At 36.8% G+C, this 22,253-nt stretch overlaps 1 protein-coding gene across 6 annotated transcripts in view; it reads right to left on the bottom strand.

Moving 5' to 3' along the window:
- Window positions 1-4,838: 4,838 nt before the first annotated feature.
- The window catches only part of LOC18425689 (DEA(D/H)-box RNA helicase family protein), a 41,890-nt gene continuing 24,475 nt past the window's right edge, over window positions 4,839-22,253 (bottom strand). For all 6 annotated transcript variants that reach the window (XM_006830238.4, XM_088847853.1, XM_088847855.1 and 3 more), the window contains 11 exons: window positions 19,253-19,355; window positions 17,663-17,725; window positions 17,457-17,518; window positions 16,492-16,588; window positions 16,053-16,171; window positions 15,865-15,907; window positions 15,589-15,690; window positions 12,669-12,764; window positions 12,463-12,552; window positions 10,761-11,041; window positions 4,839-5,023 (listed from right to left, as the gene is read on the bottom strand). In XM_006830238.4, coding sequence (XP_006830301.2) covers window positions 5,005-5,023; window positions 10,761-11,041; window positions 12,463-12,552; window positions 12,669-12,764; window positions 15,589-15,690; window positions 15,865-15,907; window positions 16,053-16,171; window positions 16,492-16,588; window positions 17,457-17,518; window positions 17,663-17,725; window positions 19,253-19,355 — 1,075 coding nt within the window. In that variant the 3' untranslated portion in view covers window positions 4,839-5,004. The remainder of the gene's footprint in view (window positions 5,024-10,760; window positions 11,042-12,462; window positions 12,553-12,668; window positions 12,765-15,588; window positions 15,691-15,864; window positions 15,908-16,052; window positions 16,172-16,491; window positions 16,589-17,456; window positions 17,519-17,662; window positions 17,726-19,252; window positions 19,356-22,253) is intronic.

The following is a 22,253-nucleotide window of genomic DNA, read 5'->3' as shown; positions in this document are numbered from 1 at the left end:
GAAGTTGTTTTGATGCCCAAATATCCTCAAATTGATCATCTTGAAATCAATATGCATGGTCATGAGAAAAAAATGTATTTCAAGTTTTGGAAATAGTGACCATCAATTTTTTAAGATTTTCAGGTTTTCATAGATCTGCCCGATCTACACTATTTTTAAAGCTTTAAATTTTATAATTACAGATGAAAATATATTTTAAGGCTATAACAAAGATTTCTAATATTGAAACCACATTTCTCGACACTAGTTGAAGGTGTGCTTCACTTTGATTGTTTAGAACCTCGGCTCTATACAAACTGCACCCTTTAAATTATGCTATTTTAAAAACTAGAAAATTATTTTAGGCTCATGTTAATGTGAAAAACAAGTAGTATGTACAAATGTGTGAGTCGTTCTAGAAGGAGCATAGAATTTTATATTTCAATTAGAACCCCAAGTGTATGTGGTAATTGTGTAGTTCACCAACTTGCACATGTGACATCTTATGGTTGGCTACACGTGCTCTTTCAAAATAGAGAAAAAGTTTTAAATTTGATTTTTGCTAGAATTATGCCTATTACCTCACAGGTATACGTTCAGACTTGGTTTTAAGTTTAATTATTAGAAAAGAGTGAGGGTGTTTTTATTCAAGAGGAATTTGGAGTGAATTATAATTTTTAAAAAGATGTTTAAATCTATACAACCCATCAAGATGGCATGAGGGTAGATGATGGATTAGGATCAAGCCTCTATTTGTAGTGATAGGATGATGATGTGAAATATGTAAATTCATCTATCTCGAAGCATTTATACACTTGGTGACTAAAAGCCTATAAATACACCCTCACTGAATCATTCCCACACACTTGAGTCCACAGTTTCTCTCTAAGTAGCACACCACTCTCTTATCTCCCAGTGTGGCATGCCCAAGCCAATTTCTCTTTCTCTCTCTTCACCCATGAGATCAAACTTAAGTGAACAATCAATTCTAGTGAGAGAGCTTCATTGATGGCTCCATTGATGATCAAATTCAAGCTCAATTAAAGTCATGGATGATCTAGCCACCAAGTTCTTAAATTGAGTAATATCCAATCCTTCTTCCACTGATTTTGAAGTTCTTTCTTGTTGTAAAATCCAAAATTTACAACATTTCTTGATTTCTAAAGTTCTTGATTAATAATTAATTGATCCAAGATTGATCCATATAGTTAATGGCTTCTTCCATGCTTGATTGATCCATTTCCATGAGATTTATTTTGTGGCTTGTGGTGTTTAATTGACTGATATTTTTCAAAGATTCGACATTAAGAACAATCAATTAAAACTCTTAATTGATGGATCTAAATGATGATTTCACATCCATATAGTTGATGGTCCATGCTTGATTGATCTAGTTTTTATGAGTTTTTCTTTATGAATCAAGGATATTAATTGACTGATATTTCTTTGATATTTTGAAATCAAAATCAATCGAAGTATATATCATATTTGATGGATCTAACTGGTGAGTTTTTAAGGAGAGACTATGGAGAAATTTCTTCTTATCATACTGGTTTAATTTGAAACTGGTTTTATAATCTAGTGTCTCCTTTTTTCCCACGTGCCCACTATTAATTTGATAATTTTGATTTTTGAAAAGCCTTCCATCTTTTCAAGTATATAACAGTAGATGTTTCGCTTCCCACCTTTGATAAATTGAATTTGGCCAGAATATGAGATATGCAATCACATATCACTTATGGCACATAGCTAATACATAAGTGGGACTCAAGAGGTCCGATTGGCTTCCATTAATCATGTTGCACTGTTTACTTGAGCATTTGTGTATTTGTGATATGGAGATCATGATTTGGTGGGTTTTATGGTATTCCATGATGTATAATTTTGTAATGTAAAACTGTATGGTGCTAAATTTCTAAAAAGTGTCTCATACAAGTATTGTATGTAGATCTTAGTCTTTATTAGAGTATGTTTATCTTTATTGATATAGATCCTTATGAATACATAATGAGATATGTATATGTATGTATATATATATCTTTTAGGTGTCTCTTGGTTATGATAAGATTAGTTAATAGTTATCCATTACCGTTGGTATTTATCATTAATTATTACTGGGCATATATTTATACTATAGGTAGTTATCTTTAATTGTTACTGGCCGTATATTTATACAAGTCTTGTATATTCTTAATCAATCAATAAAGAGAGAGTTCTCAGCAGTATTTTAAAATAATCTTTCTTAGGGCTTAAAGCCCAAATATACAGAAATACAGTTTCTAAAATGGTATCAAAGTTGTCTTCAAAGCCAATCTCCGTCAAAGCAAATTGTTCCATCTTATCGCTTCCTCTCGAGCAACTTGGTACAACCAAGAGTTCTGAGCAAATAGAAACTTGCAAACAAAATCTTCTCATTCGCGAGCAATTTATTGCATCCTTTGCAAGCAATAGAAACAGTTGTAGCAGCGTGCGGTCGTGCATTGTTTGCGCTTGCTGCATCTGTTGAAGGTCCGCAACTGCTGCTTATAATTAGTTTGCTAGCAAATCTTGCAAAAGCTTCTCCATAAATCTATGCATCAAAAGACCGCAATTGCACCTATTGTTTTGCAAGCAAATCTTACAAAAGCTTCTTCATGGTGCTTTGCATCAAAAGACCTTTTTCTTTTAAAAGGAGTTGACGTCAAGCAAAGATTTCGCCTTTGCATCACTAGGCCCTTGCTTTACAAATCTCCATCAATTTTTGCAAGCAAATCTTCGTGTAGTTCAAAACTATTTATGTGCGTCTTATCAAAAGCTTTCTATTGACAATCTCTGTCAACAAACTGTTGCACCAGTTTGTGTGATCTTCGTCAAAGCTACGTGAATTCTTAGGTGGCTACAGAGGTGTTTGCTGCCCACAGTCTTCATCCACCTCTAAAAATGGCCTCTGAAAATGGCCGATATGCGCTATCCGCAGAGTCTTTTTTTTACTATCCACCGAATCGTTCTTCGACTATCCGTCGAGTCGTTCTTCGACTATCTGCCGAATTGTTTTTCGACTATCCATCAAGTCGTTCTTCGACTCTCTGCAGAGTCCTTCGACTCTGCTGTTTCTTCGACTCTCTACAAAATAGCCTTTGTCTTTATTCTGGCCTGTATTCTAGACTACGAGTTGCTGAATCTGTCTTGGATCCTTACCGCATTATGTTGGCTCTTCCAAGAGACCACTACTTCCTCTGTGCTTCTTCTTCAAGCAAGAGACCACTGTTTCCTCTGTGCTTCTTCTTCAAACAGGAGACCATTGTTTCCATTGCTCCTATTCGTCACGTCATGCACACTTAAAGATCCAACTCGTTCATTTATGCAACTTGTTGCTCTAACTCCAGCGGCTTTGTGTAAAAACATCTTGAGTTTGAAAGGGAGTGTTAGAATATGTTTATCTTTATTGATATACATCCTTATGAATGCATAATGAGATTTGTATATGCATGGATATATCTCTTAGATGTCTCTTGATTATGATAAGATTAGTTAGTAGTTATCTATAACCGTTGCTATTTATCTTTAATTGTTACTGGTTGTATATTTATACCATTGGTATTTATCTTTAATTGTTACTGCCCGTATATTTATACCGATCTTGTATATTCTTGATCAATCAATAAAGAGAGAGTTCTCTACAGTATTCTAAAATAATCTTCCATGAGAGCCTAAAGCCCAAATATACAGAAATACAGTTTCTAACTGTCTTAAATTGTCTTGGACAAGGAACCCAAATTAAATTGTATCCTCTTTATTTTGAATGTATAAGAAGTGTTTGATAATTGTAATTTCATTGATGTGCACGTAATTGAAGCTTGAAACCTGTAAAAATTTTAAGTTGTACTGTCAAGATTATCATTGTCGATGCAAGTTCTTATATTTTAGTTCTTACACTCGGTTTTAGCTATGAATATTTATTTTTACGTTTGCCCGTCTTATAAGATTATTTCTAAATAACCCCATCACAAATTGATTTTTTTAAGAATCCATTTTTTCCCTACTCTTTTTACCGTATTGTTTAGTTTAATTTTACTTATTCTCATACTTTTCCAATTTTTTGGAATTTTATAACAGTTTTTGGCCTTGCTGGCTGGACTCAACCCGACTTGGGCCGAGTCCGAGTTACTCGAGTGTGGAAAGGGGCCGAGAAGTAGCTTTTTTCATTGGCTGCCAGAGACCAGATTGCCACCCAAAACATTCTAGAGGACTTCCCAAGTATTTCTAGAGGCAAAACCTAACAACGAAGGGTGTAGTTTGTATAAGGTTGCAACCCTAAACAATCAAATTAAAGTGCACCTCCAAGTTTTATCACAAATACAGACTTCCCAATGGCTTAGAATCTATTTTCATCTCTAATTATTAAATCTTAAAAATCTTGAAAATAGACCATTCAAATAATATGCTGTAAGATACATTATTTTAAGACTCAAAATCTTTTTTCCTTTTCATATGTATACATTTTGATGTCAAGATGATCAATTATAGGGTTTTCTTTTTTTTGGAGTGTGCACTGATCAATTAGAGGGTTTTCCAACATTAAAAAGAAAACTATTATGATGGATTTTTTATGTGCACCTTGATTCTATATTTTAAACTTTTTCCAATAATAAAATATGAAATCAGGTCAAATTTTAAAAATCCAGAACGCTGTACATGACACTTAGAAATCAAGCTATGGACTTCATTCGATCATACACAACCTCAATAAGGGTTAAAAAAAAATTACCCAAACAAACATCATTGAATTCTCATTCTAGAGCTCCCATAGACCACCAAAAAATGGGAAAAAATAAAAAAAAAGAAAGGAAGGAAGAAGATGAAGAAGAAGAAGTAAATTATTTCTCAAATGAAAAAAAAACCAACTCAATATTGAGAAAAATTTTACAAAATTTGGTTAATGTCACAAGTTTTACTTCATTTTGAAAGAGCTTGCAGTCATTATGCATCGCACTTCATCGAATGCTTGTAATCAATCACATGGGCATAGCCGCTAATACAAAACATCTACTTGCGACGCTTATACCTACAAAACAGAAAGTTTAACAGTAAACTGTTACTACTCAAGGACGGAAACAAGAAGTGACTGTAGAAATAAAGAAACTGAGAAAAAGAAGTACAATGTGTCTACTAAAGCTACAATTCTAGCATAAAAGAGTGGCAAAAGGCAACTTTGATGACTTCTTTTATATATCAATGCAACTCGATGACAACTCGAGCACAAACAACAGCAAAATTGACTGGGCATTTTCTGATTAAGCCAAAAAGGTATCAAAACTATAAACTCAGATGAAAACTTCGGCAAGTAATGTTTCAAGGGAATTCTGAAGCCAATTGACATGTAGATATTGACATGTTTAGCAATCGAATACACGGATAAGAATCAATGGATCTTAGCTAAACCTGCCTATCTATTATATGTCGTTTTTTACGATGCCAGCAGCTGTCATGCACAAAATTCGAGAGGCTACAATAAGAAGTTGTGTATGGGGCATTTGAAGGACATAAATGTCATCATGTTAAATAGCCGACTCTCTGAACCATAGATTTGGGGAGCTTGCTTTCAAATAGCTGAAGGAGATGAACCTTGAATTCTTGGAGATGGTTATGAACGTTTTGTGGTGGCTGAAAATCAGCTTTGGAAATTCCGAAAGTCTCGGATGGTTTCAATTGGCTCAACAACCCTTGGAGACCATCTCCCAGGGTTTCAGGGGCTTCGAGCGAAGTGCACAAAGTCCGCAATGCCTTCATCAACAGCATTAAGTTCAATATAGGTGATGGAACCAAAATTCGCTTCTAGAATGACCTATGGTTGGGGGAGGAGTCAATAGAAGGTCCTAGCCAACCTTGTAGCCATTCCAGATCATGTAGAAGAGCTGTGCATTGAGAAGACTGGTGCCCAAAATTTCGAACCTAGAGACTCAAAAGATCAGCAAGCTAGAATCATTACAGAGTTGTTTGCAGTAGTCAGGAGGAGAACACAACATTTTATTGGGCCCCTACTGGCAAGTGGGAATCTTAGTCAAGTCCTTTTCACAAAATGCTTAACCAATCTCAGCAAAGCCAGGTGTTAGTTAGAAAAGTGTGGGATAAACCAAGCCCACAATGGGTATTGGCCTTCTTGTGGTTGGCTATGCTTGACAAACTACTCACCACAGATCATCTACAAAGAAGGGTTTGTCTATTCCTAATAGATGCACTCTGTGGAAGGAGAACTTGGAGTAAGTTAACCACTTGCTCCCACACGCTTGCCGGCCTCAACCATTTGCGCATAATTTAGTCAGTCATTCGGTTTATTTTAGGCTTGCTGGGCCTAAGTTGAGAGCTCCTTCACTGTGGTTCTCACCGCCAATGTGCCCACAATGGTACTCAATGTGGAGTACTGGAAATGGCAGCCATCTAACAGTTGCTTTGATCTGAAGAGCATTCAGTTGAAGGCAAATTATCTAGAAGTAAGTCGATAAGTTCAAGTCACTGATTTTGTCCTGGTTGTCGGTAGGAAAGAATTTTGGAGAATGTTAACAGTGTATCTGGAACTAGAGTGAAGGAGAATAGCCTAGAGTAATATCTCTGGGCCAAAACACCCCTCGAATGGGCAACTGCCTCCAATTGTCTCTACAAAGTTAAGACTTTGATGGTGTTTCACTAGGAAACCTGGGGGAGGCAAGTATAGAAGGCATTTTCAGGTTACACATGAGATCAGGTCCATCCTATTCCGCTTCTCAGGTCCAACCAAACCATGCGATTCTAGCAAGGTAGAGGTGAGGCTTTTACTAACAGGAATTAAACTATACCAAGCAGAGTGAGTTCCGTTAGTTGTTGGAGGAGATTCAAAAAGTGCGCTCACGTGGGTCAAAAAAGAAATAAGGTGCCCTTGGACACTATTTCATCTTCTCAATGGAAGTTTTGAAAGATGAAATTTTGAGTTCTCATTTACAGAAACATGGTGCGAGCCCGATGCACTGGGGGTTCTTTAGTAAAAGAGGGATTCGCCAGAACGCAAATTGTTTGTGATTAGGACAGGAGAACCAACTGCCCTACCTTGGTTTTTGATATGGTTATTTTTATATTTTTGCATTTCTACTGTGTCTATATTCAGAGGGTTATCCATGTAAATCTCATAAAATTACATCTCAATAAATTAGCTACAAAAAAATAGATCGACACCAGGATGATAAAAAGCTTAACACTTATTAAGTAAAAAAGTCATCTTATTCAAAACCCCAATTATGACATCCCTTCTCTCCCACTTCAATCCCGGAACGCATTGTTCTTATAGAGAGAAACACGCTTCCACATCTTAAACTGAATGTCCAAGGAGAGGGAAGGTTCTTTTTCTGGGTTACTCTCGGGAACAGGTCCAGTGGAGACGGGGTGGGGCCTGTAGCTCAGAGGATTAGAGTACATGACTAAGAACCACGGTATTGGGGATTCGAATCTCTCCTCGCCCACAACGGCCTCAAAAAGGATGGCTCCTTCCTTTATCTCTAGGGTAGGAAAATAAAATAATGATCAAGATAGCGGACACAAAGCTATGGAACTTGGATGTGGGTCTTTTGTTTTATATTTCTAATTCCTAGAAATTAGAAATTTAAATTCTAATTTTATCGTTAATCACTGCATATAGTATTCATGGTTCGAATGAGTATGTTTGTGTTTTACTCCGCACAACTCTTCGTCAACCAGGCTAGCACAAAATCGCCGCACAAGTATTAGTAATGTCTTCCTTGTCATTAATATGCTTGCTCGCGGTAATTGTGGCCTATCGAGAGAATTGATGACTGCATCTTTGATGCACTGCTAGTACATCACTTGATAATTATGAATTGGCTAGTTCTAAATAGCCCTAGGGCTATCAAACAAAGATTATCCCTGGATCTACACCGAAATATTGCCTTGAAGGTGATTCTCAAATATAGCAGAAAGAGGAAGTACCACATGAGTAGATATATAGGAATCCAAATCTGCCGAATCACTCATCCTACAATTTTCCACATCCTAGGTTTCACATTCCGTCATCTAGCTTATGTTCTTCATGTAGCATTCAAACCGAATGACTATGAAATTACGTCGACACTTCCACATATTATGGGTAACGTTGGAGACATCTCCATTTTCCCCCAGGGGATCTTTACAATTGTCATTACTTAGCTTTCAACCTGCCTCTGACCATGAAAGGAAATGTGAAAAACCCGTTCCCCTCTCTTAGAAATACGGGGCTTCTACAGCTGTTTGACCAAAATGAGGATCCCAAATTACATGAGCAAATGGGTCTTACATGTGAAGGGTCTTGTACCCATGACTCAAAATTTCCTTGCCAAGCCACATGAAACAGATTTCCAAAGTCCACAGAAAGATTAGTGATAACTGACCAAAGTGAGCAGCAAACATATTTTGATAAAGACCTTCCTCAGTGATATCATCATGACTCTCGAAGTCATGTGCAGTAGTTAACCGTTAAAAAAAAAACAAGGATTTAGAAAACTGTGCAAATCTTAACCTTTGTGAGTGCACATGTGAAAGAGTTTTGCACGCATTTGCACACACAATTTGCAACATGACCTCCAACAGGAATGCCTGCATTATATAACATTAACTTCTACAACAAACAACAAATATTTTTGATAGTCTATATTAGACAATTTGCACAGCAAGCTATCAAGCCCATCAGAACCAAACTAGCCACTGCAACCAAATAGCTAGTTCAGCCAGTGGACAGAAACCAAACTAGGATTGGATGGTCTCACAATATAGATGTAAATGTGCATTGCAACAAAGTTCACAATTAATATTTGATTTACTAAATTGTTTAATGCATAATCAAAATTTTGAGATCTTTGATCAACATATGGAAAGGCCCAACAAGAATATGGGGCCAGAAATTGCAGAGGCGCAGGATCCAAAGCAGTGGCTGCTACAAGAATGGAATATCCCAAAGAATAGAGGCAGCTTTGCTCATGCATAAAGGGCTAGCAAGGGGTAGGGCTGAGTTCCAACCAAACCCATAATGAATGGAGAAAAGTTATCCAATAACAAAATCCAAAGTAATTTTATTTCAGGAGACATGATCCTTGATCCATAAGATGGCTAATAAATAACGAACTGGGTCATGACCCGATTGGAAAACTAGATCAGAAAACAGAGAAACTAAAAGATCACAAATTTTAACCTTCATTAAGACCCACTTCCAGACATGTTGGCAATTGTAGTGAAGAAACACAGCGAAGGGAGCTGCACTACGAAAAGCAGTAACATTTTACCATCACAATGTGGGATGTTGTAAAGCTAGAGATACATTTATTCCTCATTGACATTTATGTAATTAATATATCAATCCAAAAGATCATCAGTTGAATGAGAAAGGAATGTCTCCCTTGATTTGCAAGAATAAGGTTATTAGAGAACAAAAAATAGGATTGCACTTCAGAGTACAATACAGTCTTGAAGGTTGCGAAGGCCAAGACAATTCCCAGATGATTTCTCCGCCTCAACTGTTTTCATTTTCCAAAACAGGTTAGTGCATGATAAAATTTGGAAGTGTTCCGTGTTCATCTTAGCATCAACTGGTTTCAATGATGTGCAACACAAAACAGCCAAGCATTTGGATAGTTTAGACTGGCTCGAAAAACACGCTGATGCATTATATTTTAGGCAAGGTGCCACATGATTTCAGCCATTTGATTTCAGCTGTTTCAACCAGTGCTAAGCCCCATAGTCCATCAATTAAAACAATACCAAAGTGGCCTTGCTTCCACCAGTTCACTATATTTGGGCAACCCCCATTGAAAATCTAATTTGCGTGTATAAAGAGAAATTATTCCAGAAGCAACCACAATTGACAACATAGATTAGCACAGACATCAACATCAGCAAACTCTTGGAGACATCATATGCTGAACCTAGGGTATAAATTTCGAGCTATGTTCACATGTTACGGCATTTACATATAAACCGTGATTTAAAGGCAGGCGATAGGGCTTTACTAAACTTCTGAAGTTCACCTATGCGTTGTGAGAGAGAAACTGACATCCATATTCCAAAATAAAGCATCTTAGTGAACCCCTAGTTTTAGAATATGACTATTGGAGGTGACAGGTATATCATGATTGATTAATAAGTATGGCCTAGAAAACATTATAGCAAGGTTCACATGCCCTAACACTGCATGTAAATGATGATCCTCAGCCTTGGTGTATATAAATGAGGGTATAATCAGTCAATGGCCTTAAACAGCATCTAAGAATTGATCTGCTGGATAAAATATGGTTGTCTATTTAAGTGTCAATATGATAAGGAAAAATCCTTCCTTCAATGGAAATTTAAAACTGATCCCAACTCACTAAAAACCTGCTTAGTTACCCAATTAATTCTTTTGCACACCATCATGCAAATATTGTCTTGAGTTGTAGGTATATTCTACATATTTTTAATTAAAGATATGATTACACACCCAACAATTCTGAACCACCCAACAACCACATACCATATTTGGTAGTATAGCCCATCAACACATTTTGGCACAACTCATTTACATTAATTCTTGTTTCAATAAATCCTTTTTATGCTACCAGTGAAATACAGTAATTATCAAAAAAAATGAGATCGAACTATACTCTGCAGTTAAATCGAATTTCAATAATTGTGATATAATTATCGAACTTCACATGGAAACTACAGGTAAATCAAATTTCATATGGAAACTACAGGAACCGGGAAAGTCCACCAAGAACATATACAGAATATTTGTGATATAAATATTTTACCGTGATTTGCTTTTGAACGCGTTCTTTGACTTTTTCCTTCGTCCAGCACCACGTGCATTTTTCTTAGATCCATGGAACTGTTTTCTTGCACTCATGTCGGACTGAAAGAGTTCTTCATTCTCTTCTTTCCTACTTTGAGTTGACTGGGACGGGCGTCTTGATGATTTATCTGCCTTTTTAACAATCTTACCTGCTTCACGTGCCTTCTGGATTGCCTTCACTGACCTTGCCCGTTGATAAGCCAAGTCCACAAGGGATTTTCCAGATTTCTTCTCACCACCCTTCTCGTGGACAAAGAACAATGGTTAACTCACAGCGAAAGGATCAGTATATCACCAGGATTTCTTTAAATTTCTTACATATGCTGAATGAAGTATGTCACATGTGCCAAACAAAGAAGCCATGTATTACAATATTTATGAGGTGACAATTAACACTAGAATAGTGAACAAATTATCAGGTTGCTCAATTATACAAAACCATCAAAGAGACATTGCGAGACATATAAAATTACAATAATAGAACATATTTTTGTACTTTTGATGGGTTACAATATAGATCGTCTTGCATCGCTCTGCATAGGTTTTGAATTTCACAAAGATTTAAATGCGCAGCACCTCAAATTTAAAAATTGACAAATTCAACAGTAAAGTGGGAATATGCCAGCTAATGAAAAGCCAGAGACAACGTCTAGGATAGAAAACCTAAGGAGAAACAGTAGACTTCACGATATTGAGGAAGGAAATCCTTCCCTCCTTCCCTCTCTCCCTTCTCCATATTCCATTCTTGTACATGGCCTATAAGATCCCTTCTCTTTTTGACAGCTGCAGGACCCTCTTCTCTTTTCTGTAGTATACTCTTCACACACTCTTAGAGCAATAGACTTGTGGGCTGCCTTTTAGAACCCACAACTCATTGGTTACTTCGTTGAAACTATTTCAGCAGCATTAATATATAGTGTCGCCATTTCAAAAGATAAAATTTTGGAATTTGGTAACACTTGTAGGCAAAGTCTAAATGCGGTAACACAAACACACACACACGTGATGTATTTTGTCCGTCATCATCATGCAATCATGACTTTCGATTTTGAGTGATTTGATCATTAACTGTTTGAAAGTTCCGATACAAATAGATTTAGGTGCCATTTGAGAACCCTAATCAAGAGGGGCATGAAATTTTCCCTCTCTTTCTAGTGTCCTAATAGATAAAGCTTTCATGCATACATAGGATTATGGTAAAGTTTTTATTTTTATTCTTTAAAAGAGTAAGAAATAAGACACTGTCTTAGTTTTTTATTAGTCATTATGAATTTTAATTCTTTAAAAATTTCCGATTTAAAATAAGGAATCTGAAAATTAATTTATCCTTTCACAACAGAGTCCAAACAAATAAAGTTCAAAAATTCTAAAAATTATCCAGGATCCCTTAGTTTCCTATTTCTCAATTAAATTAAGGAATATTTATAAGCAACTTTCTTTTTCATATTTTAATTAAGAATCTTTGTTATTTCTAAAACAATTTTTATAGGTTTAAAATATGAAATCCACAAATCATTAATTTGATTCGCTGCACATGTACGTTGCACAGGGTGTGGGATAGTTAGTATGAGTATATGTATATAAAGAACATGTAAAAAGAAAACAGTTGACAGCATATAGATTTAAAAGCACCAGATGGAGAAGGACAAGCAGCAGATTACCTCGTCCAAATCATTATCAACTTCATTTTCATCCTCCAATTTCTCTTTAGCTGCCTCTAACCTCCGCCTCTTTTTACGTGGCATACTTTTCTGCTTATTAGATATCACAACCAAAACATAGAAAACTGTTAGAAACCCAAGAACTCATGGAAATAAAAAAAGAACTACAAAACCCAAGAAATACCTATCTAAAACCCAAGAAATACCTCTCGCTCACGGCGCCTCTCTTTTTTCATCTTTAGAATATCTGCTTGTTCAACACTCATCCGCTCATTTGCACCACTCGTGTTCCCCTTCACAGCCTTTAAGAATAAAATAATAAAACATCCGCACATGTGGTCTTATTCAAAAATCAAAACAGTTTTCCAATCATTCCCAATGTGATAGTATCCTTCTATTGAGGTCACAAGGTACAGTGTGCATAATAAGCATGCTTGCACCAGAATGAGATACATGTCTCTAAAATAATTAACACAAACCAACCATGCAGAAATATACATAGAAAGAAGAACAGACTAGTAAAGGTCTGATCTCAATAAACAATCATACGAAAGAGTAAACCATGGACCAGATTGCTTTTCGATGCTCATTGTAATTGTCGTACAAAGATTCCAAAGGAACATTACAAAGCAGCTCAAAGACATACATAGATCATGGCTGAAAGGTTCACATTAAGGTAGCATTCATACCAATCAAAATGGATGTGTAACTAAGGAAGCAGCTCAAAGTCAGATATTTGGAAATAATGGACCATAGCAAAGACTAGAAGGAATTACCAAATTCTACATGGTCAAGTTTTGTAATGGATGGGGATGGCCCCCCTTTATAATATGGACTTCGGAGGGAAGCTCAACATTGTAATCAGTAAGCACCATTTATAATGTGGAACTCAGATAGAAGCTCAGCAGTGTAACCAGCAGGCACGAGGGTATGCTCAAGGAAACATGTAGCCCAGTATCAATGTGCAGAGGTACAGGGAATAATGGATAGGTTGATGACGAACAATCAAGCCATATTGCAGGGGTTGAAGCTGATCTCAAACTTTCATAAATTTATCATGGAGGGAATTTCTTAACACAATCCAGCCAACTAAAAGGCGAACGATATAATTTCAGACCAGACCACACAAGTAATCTTTGGATCACCTGATTAATTTTAACTAGGAACTTGGTCATGCATATCTCATCGAGTCCTCGACTAGGGAAAATTGAATTCATCCAAATACATCATGCATGGATTTCAAATTAATGGATGTTTGGTCTCATTGTTTAATTTTTCAATGTTGACCCATAGTAATTATTTTACTTCAGTACGGTTTCAAAAAAAATGACAAATGAAATAGTCGGAAAAACTAAAATTCAATTTTAAAAGCAAATAACATTTTGGGAGTTTTCAAATAAAGCCTCCAACTACTCAACAAACCCCTACCTCCCCCGTGTTTTGTTTTATATGTGCCGACTCATGCCTAGGGGGGCGCCTACAAACTTCTCAACACCGCATGAAGACCTTGATGAAGAATTGTAACTAGAGAGAAAAGACCCATCTTAGGTAAAAGAATAATAGAAGAAGAGCTCCAGAAATGTACGAGTTGAAAAGTGAGTTTCTTAGATGAAGGTCCCTCTCTAGTTCTATAAAAAGCACCATAGATTATTTTGGAGATATGCATCAAGTTGTACCACATGCAGAAAGATAAGAGACATACAAGAAGAAAAAGATGGAAAAAGGAAAGAAAGATGAGATGGCAGAGGTCAATGATTATGGCAACAATAGTGAGCATTGCCAATGTCATCATGTTTTCATAGAAATGGTGACTGATGTAATGAAGGGTTGAAGGTAATGGTTAGAAATGGTAACTGATGTAGTGAAGGGTTGACGGTAATGGTGAATGGACTAGTCTTGGGGACTTTGGGATGAGGGTAAATGGAAATCAAACCTAGAGGACCAAACCTAGATTCAAATGATTAGATCACAAAATGAAAATTAGTGGCTACCTGCCCAACCATTAGTAGCCCCAATTTTTTTTTTTTTTTTGAATATGTTAACTCTAAAACCCCAAGTTATTGATGCAGTCAGGCCAATCGAGCAATGTAGACTAAACTTCAGGGCCGGCGTTCAGGCATTTTGAGGCATTATTCAACCTAGTCTGCTGGGCAAAATCCACGTGGCAATATGGGGTCATAATAACGATTTTGATATCAAACGGAATAAGTTAGGCCAATGCGAAGTCAAGGCTATTTCTTAGGATCATTTTAGGACGAGTTTGTCTTAATGTATTTCGACACGGACAAAAGTGCTAAGTTCAAGTCTAATGCTATTTAGGAGTGGTAATAGCATCAGAATTAGGATTAGGAGGTCTAGTTAAAGTCTATAATAGGGGTAAAGTTAGGGCTTGGTTCTGATTTGAGTTGCTATTTAGAAACATGTTTCCTTGAGTTCTTGTGAATTTGGCAAAGCCATTGTAGCTAGGCTTGTTGCCGTCCTTTAAATTTTGAATCAATTTATCAGTGTTTTTTTAGTTGAAAGCAAATCAAAATGGAATGAAGTTTTAACATATGAAAGAAATCCAATAGCATCTGTAAGTGGCACAGGCATATGCATAATCCATCCCAGAGAGATGAAAGAATATTGACTAGCCTCAAGAATATTGACTAGCCTCATGGGAACAAGATGCAACACCGAGTACTGCGAAAGACTATAATGGGTAACATCAATAAAACATCGAAAAATTTTATATAAAGTTGCCATCTTAAATTGTAGAAGTATGATGTACCTCAAAAGTCCATTAGAAAAGAGTTTTCTGAAGTTGGAATACCTTCTAATTGATCATCTCAACCTCGATATAAATGGATATAAATAAAACGAAAAAAGAATTTCCAGTCCAAAAAATAGTTCATCTTGTAACAAGTTATTCGGTCATCTATTACCAAGTGTTTACAAATTTGCTTGATCTATTCCATTTTTGGAATTTTCAATTTTATTACTAGGGTTAAATATAAATTTTCAAGCCAGTATAAGGTTTCTCATACTAAAGGTACATCACCAGACAAAATTTAGAAGCACACCTTACTTCTACATTACAAGGAGGCAACCTTATGTAAACCTCCCCCATAAAGCATAGAAATCTACCTTTGCAGTTTTGGCTGTGAGCTTCTTCTCCTTTTCCGTTTCAAACCAGGTCTTTCTTGGGCGTGCATAAATTTCATTCTTATGCTCAATCATATTTTCTGCCTGTGGATTCCCAAGAGTTCTGCCTTATTAGCCATCGGATAATTTTAAAAAACTACCACCCAGAAAAAGTACCCCAAAACTTTTAACATGGGCCAATAAAAAAGAAAAACAACTTTTAACGTGGGACTGCAAAGAAGATAAAATTCATATGAACGAGTGGAAAGGGTTCCACACCTTTGTTGCTTCCATCTCTGCTTTCCTTAATGCTCTCTCTTCCCTGGACAAGATTCAGAATAACAAATATCATGTATCACATCTTACACAACATCAGTATTATTGTGCATAAATGTATCTGTGCAAGTGATTATGTGATGCGCATGCATGTGAAATAGCAAGATCATCTAGCACAAAAATGTCAGGACCTTTCCTCCTCAAGGACAGCAGCAACTTGATCTTCCATCTGTTCAATAATCTGGCCCCAATTAATAACAGATGACTCTGCCACCATTCTACTCAAAAGCTTTGAACCAGCCTTTCTTGCCTGTTCAGCATTCAATATTTCATTCACATTTTAAAATACCATGCCAGTAATAGATTAAAACTCTTCGATCAACATCTGTTAAGATCTTCTATTAACAGTATCCTAGCTATGTGCATATAAAACCATGTTTGCAATGCAACAATTAAGAGGGAGTAATCAATCTCCACTCAAAGAAAGAATTTCTACAATTAAACCAGTCAAAGAAAAGCTTACATGGCATCGCAGACACTCACTCAGCTAGTAGATGCCAAATTAGTGGTCGGACATACACAAAAATACATTATGACCATACAAAGAATTACGGGTCTCCTATTACTGACCATGGCCTTCAAGAGGGGACGATCTCTTTCAGTCACAAATGTGACAGCATATCCTTCCCTCCCAGCTCTAGCTGTGCGTCCCACTCGGTGGACATAACTGCATCATAAACCCCCCTATAATTTTATAAACGGAAGACAGCCAGTGCCAAATGCAGCAATGAAGAAGAACAAAGCAACCAACGCCAGAAATCTCAAATTGAATATGCAGGGTAGTAAATACAAGCAAAATGAAGCATGATGTAAATGTACATCACTCAACAATGGCTTTATATATTTAGATTACGAACATGCAGGCACTAAAATCTATGAGCATGGTGTAAATGTACAATCAAAACAAAAATAAACCAAGAAAAATTAGCACCCGTGGTACACCAAAGCCAGATACTTCATAGTTCAGATAAAAGAAGCTCATACATTAGAATCTAGAAAAAATAAAAACATACAAATATCTGACAACTCAGCTGTATAGTGAGGTGTTTCACAAAGCTCATACATTAGAATCTAGAAAAAATAAAATCATACAAATATCTGACGACTCAGCTGCATAGTGAGGTGTTTCACAACGTTAATTATGTCTATGTTATTCCCTGTGTGGTGTTTCCGACGATATCTGGAATATGTCCACTCCCAAACAACATAAACTGTGTCAAGAGCACACATAAGTTGCATGGGAGCACTCACTCCAGCGCTATATTAGTATAAAAGCCAAATATGTATAATGCATGTCTATATTTTCATTTTCATCCAAGGTGAATAAATAAAGGCATGCCCTAGGAGAGGAATTGCTTCTGAACTTGCGGATGCATCTATACATCATCTTGAGAATTGGCTAACAAAGTAACAATAACAAACATGATATTTAATAAGGAATATCTCATGAACTTTAATGGATAGAAACAATAGCAGCACAAGAAACTTCACAAGAAGAAATGAACCATATTCAAAGCCTTCTGAAAAGCCATCACCTTGTAATGTCTCTAGGGCATGCAAAGTTTATAACTGTTTGAACACCAACAATATCAAGGCCCTACAAAATCACACAAAGTGGATCAGTAAGCATGACATTCTAGGAGCTGTATTCTGGATCTTTGATGATAAAGCCCCAAAATATTAAGAATTACATGCTAACACATGGATGTCAATCACAACAGATAAAAGGGCCTTTACTTACACGAGCGGCAACATCAGTAGCAATCAGAAAATCGACCTCTTGCTTCCTAAAAAGTTCCAAAGCCTACAATACATTGAAAATAGTATTAGCAAAGTAACATGAAAGGATGGCATCCAAGAATCCAACTCAATAAATTCTAGAAATCGTGTTTTAAGTTCACTGCAAGAAAAGCTGCCCACACTGACAATTCAAACATATTTAGTTCCATTGCAGGAATAAATACTCAACAAATAACATGACTTTAAACATAAAGCCCTAAACTATCAAAAAAACGAGTGATTGAATATACCAAATCAATCTCCATGACCTTCATCATAAAGAATGACAATCTAATAAATGTTATACCTTTCACAAGCTATCAGGACATTCTCTGCAAGAACCAACTGAAGTGCAATACAAGCCAACCTTAAGTACTACAGCTATTGGATGTAGCATTCAAGGTACAACAGTGGTTCATTTGTAAAGCTATCACCAAATAAATGGCTCGCAAATTGAACTGCAGATGCAAATTTAAGGTGGTGGAATTGGTGTCAGCAAATCCCAAAAATGCTTTAAGAGCAGTATGTCCACAGAGATGAAAGAACAAAGAGACAAGTGAGGATGCTCTGGCTGAGAGACAAATTACAACTTGGAAGTAAACTCCAAGGTAGACAAAAGTAAATATGGGTGTCTGTGGATGTATTCTGGGACTTAAATAAGTAAACAAACAAAGAATCTCTATTAAAAACATATCAGAATAAAAAGAAGTTTTAGACATTAATTCCAGTTGATATCCTTTGCTGATTGATAACTAAAATTTGTTCTAGGTATGAAGTTCTCATAACCAGAAGATTTTTTACAGGACATCTTTCTGTCTGGAATCAAAATCAGCCTTCAACAAATCAATACAACTTCCCAGGGACATTACACAATATGTCTTTTATATAGCAATATCCTATAACATTGCCGCCTTGACATCTGGACATTTAGGTGAAGAAAATCATTATGTAAACCTCATCCACTTGCTGGTGTCACTTTTTAAGTATGTGGACTTCAGAAATTCTAACAAACAGGGAAGGAAAACCAGTAATCAGTGACCTATTATACAAATCAAATACAGGTCATCCAGCAAACCAGAAATGACGAAAAATATCAGCCTCAGTTCATGAGACTTTTACTTTCAAAGTTCTCCTTTGATAAGTCATGAAATAAGAAAGGCCAAAAAATACGCTGCTCCTCATAAAATTCAAAGGCACATTAATCATAGCATTTTTTTATGGACATCTTTGAAAATCTCAAAGTACAAGCCGCACCTTATAAAATTAAAAAATATAAGATCCCGGAAGAGAAAAATATGAGTTCTGACAAATGCATTGCAAAAAAGGAACCCCAACAAGGACCTATAAGAAAGTACCATGTTAAAAAAACAGAAGTGCAAATCAGATCTAGGATTGTTCTATTTATTGGCATCAAATAGATAAAATAACTGATGTATGGAAATACAAATAAAGACAGAATGCGCCACATTATTTGACCATCTGACCTAATATGAACAGATGGAAACAACCAGAAGAGCACAAACTTCATTTTTCTGAAGGAAAAACAACTTACATCAAGACGCTGAACCTGCGTGAGATTTCCATGAAGCTCAGCAGCTTTGAATCCGGACAGGCCAAACAAAATTCTCAACCGGTGGGCTGCCTGTTTAGTTCCACTGCCATGGGAGACTTGCCATTAATATCATACGGATTCCAATGTTGAAGTTCTTTAAAAAACATAACAATTTTTATATTATGAAGTGTCCATTTTAAACCAGCATAAAGCCTAAAACAAGCTGATGTCAATTGCATGTTATATTAGGATAAGCATTACTATTTCAACAAGAATATGCAGATTCTGGGGCAGATTCTATATTATCTATATTAGGAAAATTGTTTCATGTGGCAGGGACCGCATTTCTACATTTGCGGTCCCCAAGGTATAAAGCATCCATCTTAAAGATGGATGCAAATAGGTGGTCCATCTAAAAACAATCGAAACTAACGGTCCAAATGTTTTCTTAATAGAATTATTATTTTTAATTTTCAAAAATTATTTATTTTTCATATTCATGATCTTGGAGATTACATGTCCTTAAAAATTGGGTCCAAATATCCATCCCAAAATAGATTTTTATGAGGTGACTCATTTCTACATGGACTCATAGAAACCGTGTCCTTTATATTATCCCATTAAATGGTTTTTATTACTTTTTTATTCATTATTCTAGATAATTTTTAGTACTAACGTTGCTTTTCATTTCCCTTCTGTTACCTTGGTCTGCCTCTTTGTCTAGGAAGCACCTCTAAGATCACTTGATAGAAAAATTTACTTCCAAGTTTTCTTCCTAGAAAGGCCAATTCTTTCTTTCAAGGGTAGACTAACCTGTATTAGAGCCACACTTGCCAGTATTCCCATATATTATATGTCCCTCTTTCAAATCCCATTATCAATCATCCTCCAATTGGAAAAGCTCATGCGAGATTTTTTGTGGTCTTGAACGGAAGGTTCCAAAAAATACCACTTAATTGCCTTTGAGAAAAAGTTTTATGTCCCAAAAAAGCAGTTTGGGAATAAAAAATTTAAGAACCATGAACCTTGCCCTTTTGAGAAAATGGTAGAGGAAAATTTCTTCACCACATCCCCTCCTATGGAAACAGGTCATCTTCGCTAAATATGGAATGGGTTTGAAGAGTGGTTGCCTAGATCCCCACCTCATAGGTCCTCTGCTGCATGGAAAAGTATTTCTTCCACCAAAAATGCCTTCCTTTATCGCACTAGATTCAAATTAGGCAATGGTCTACGCATCAAGTTTTGGTCAGACCTCTGGATAGGTCACACACCTCTCAACATATCTTTCCCCTCTCTTTATTTATTGGCTAGAAATCAAGCAGCTCACATAGCTGAGTATGTAGAATTCAGTGGATCCAACCTTGAGTGGACTGCAATTTTCAGGACAAACCTCTCAAAGCAGGAATCAAATTCCTTTACCTCCCTCCTCCAACTTCTACAACCCATATTCAGCCCATTGGCACGAAAAGATGTCTTGATTTGGTCCTAGACCTCCTCGAGCTCTTTTTCAGTCTCTTCTTTCTATAATTCCTTACTCCCACTTCAAAACTTCCAACCTCTGTACAACAAATCTTGGTCCCTTCCTATCCCCCATAAAGTCCAAGCCTTCATTTGGGTCCTCCTCCATGGGAAGACACTTACTTTAGAACAACTGCAATGTCGAGGTGTATCCTTCCCCAACAGCTACATTCTTTGCCAACAAGAAGACACTAATCTTCACCTATTCATTCACAGTGGTATCTCCATGGGAATCTGGTCATCCCTCCTTAACCTTTTTGGTCTGCAATGGGTCACTTGCCCGACCTTGACTATACCATTTGAATCCCTTTTCCGGGCCCCCTTTCACAAGAAATGGTAAACTTTTCTGGCGTTTATCTATTGTGGCTCTGCTTTGGAGTTTGCGGATAGGGAGAAACACTAGAACTTTTAGAGGCACGCTTAAAACCCAGCAATCAGGTTTTGAAACGGTCTCAACCCTAATCTTTCTTTGGGCCAAAATGATACCCATTTTTTCAAACATCCCAATCTCCAACTTTTTGATAAATTGGGATTGTTTACTTAATTTATCTACCTCATCAAATAGACCTCAACCTCTCTGTACACCCCCAACCCCAGGTTTCTTGAAACTCAATGTAGATAGATGGCTCCTCCATAGGGAATCCAGGCCCTCTGGTATTGGAGGGCTACTTACAGATTCAAATGCAACCCTTTGGACCATCTTGAAATTCATAGGAATCAAAGATTCCACATTTGCCGAGGCTTGGGCCCTACTTGAAGGCCTAAAGAAGGTTGTACTAATGAGATGCAATCCTCAGGGGATAGTTGTAGAATCGGATTCACAAAAACACTATCCTTTCGGCCACACATCAAAAGGATTCCCCATGGCAGCTCAGCTCAATTTCTGAACATATCTCTTTCCTTTTGCAGAAACCCCCCATAGATTCAATTCAGACTGATTTTTTGAGAGGCCAACGCAAAGGCTGTTCGTCTGGCAAAAGAAGGTGCTACCCAGGGCATAGGTACATTGTTTATCCCTTGATACCTATCCCTCACTCTTTCTTCTCAATACTTCCAAATCTTCTCCCCCCTTGCTCAACTCTCTCCCACCCACACCCCCCCCCCCCCTTGAAGACCTAAAGAAATTGTACTAATGGGATGCAGTCCTCAGGGAATAATTGTAGAATCGGAATCCAAAAACACTATCCTTTAAGCTACACATCAGAAGGATCTCCCCCATGGCGGCTCAGCTCAATTTCTAAACAAATCTCTTTCCTTTGCAGTAACTTCCCATAGATTCAATTCAGACTGATTTTTCAAGAGGCCAACGCAGAGCTTGATCGTCTGGCAAAAGAAGGTGCTACCCAAGGGACAGTTACATTGTCTATCCCTTGATACCTATCCCTCTCTCTTTCCTCTCAACACTTTCAAATCTTCTCCTCCCTTACTCAACTCTCTCCCACCCACTTCCCCCCCCCCCCCCCCCCGCAAGTTTAGCAGGAAA

The sequence above is a fragment of the Amborella trichopoda genome, chromosome 9 (genome assembly GCF_054954075.1).
Source record: "Amborella trichopoda isolate Santa Cruz 75 chromosome 9, AtrichopodaSantaCruz75HAP2 v2.0, whole genome shotgun sequence".
NCBI lineage: Eukaryota > Viridiplantae > Streptophyta > Magnoliopsida > Amborellales > Amborellaceae > Amborella > Amborella trichopoda.
The sequence above is the reverse complement of the archived record's forward strand: the minus strand, read 5'-3'. Positions and strand labels throughout refer to the sequence as shown.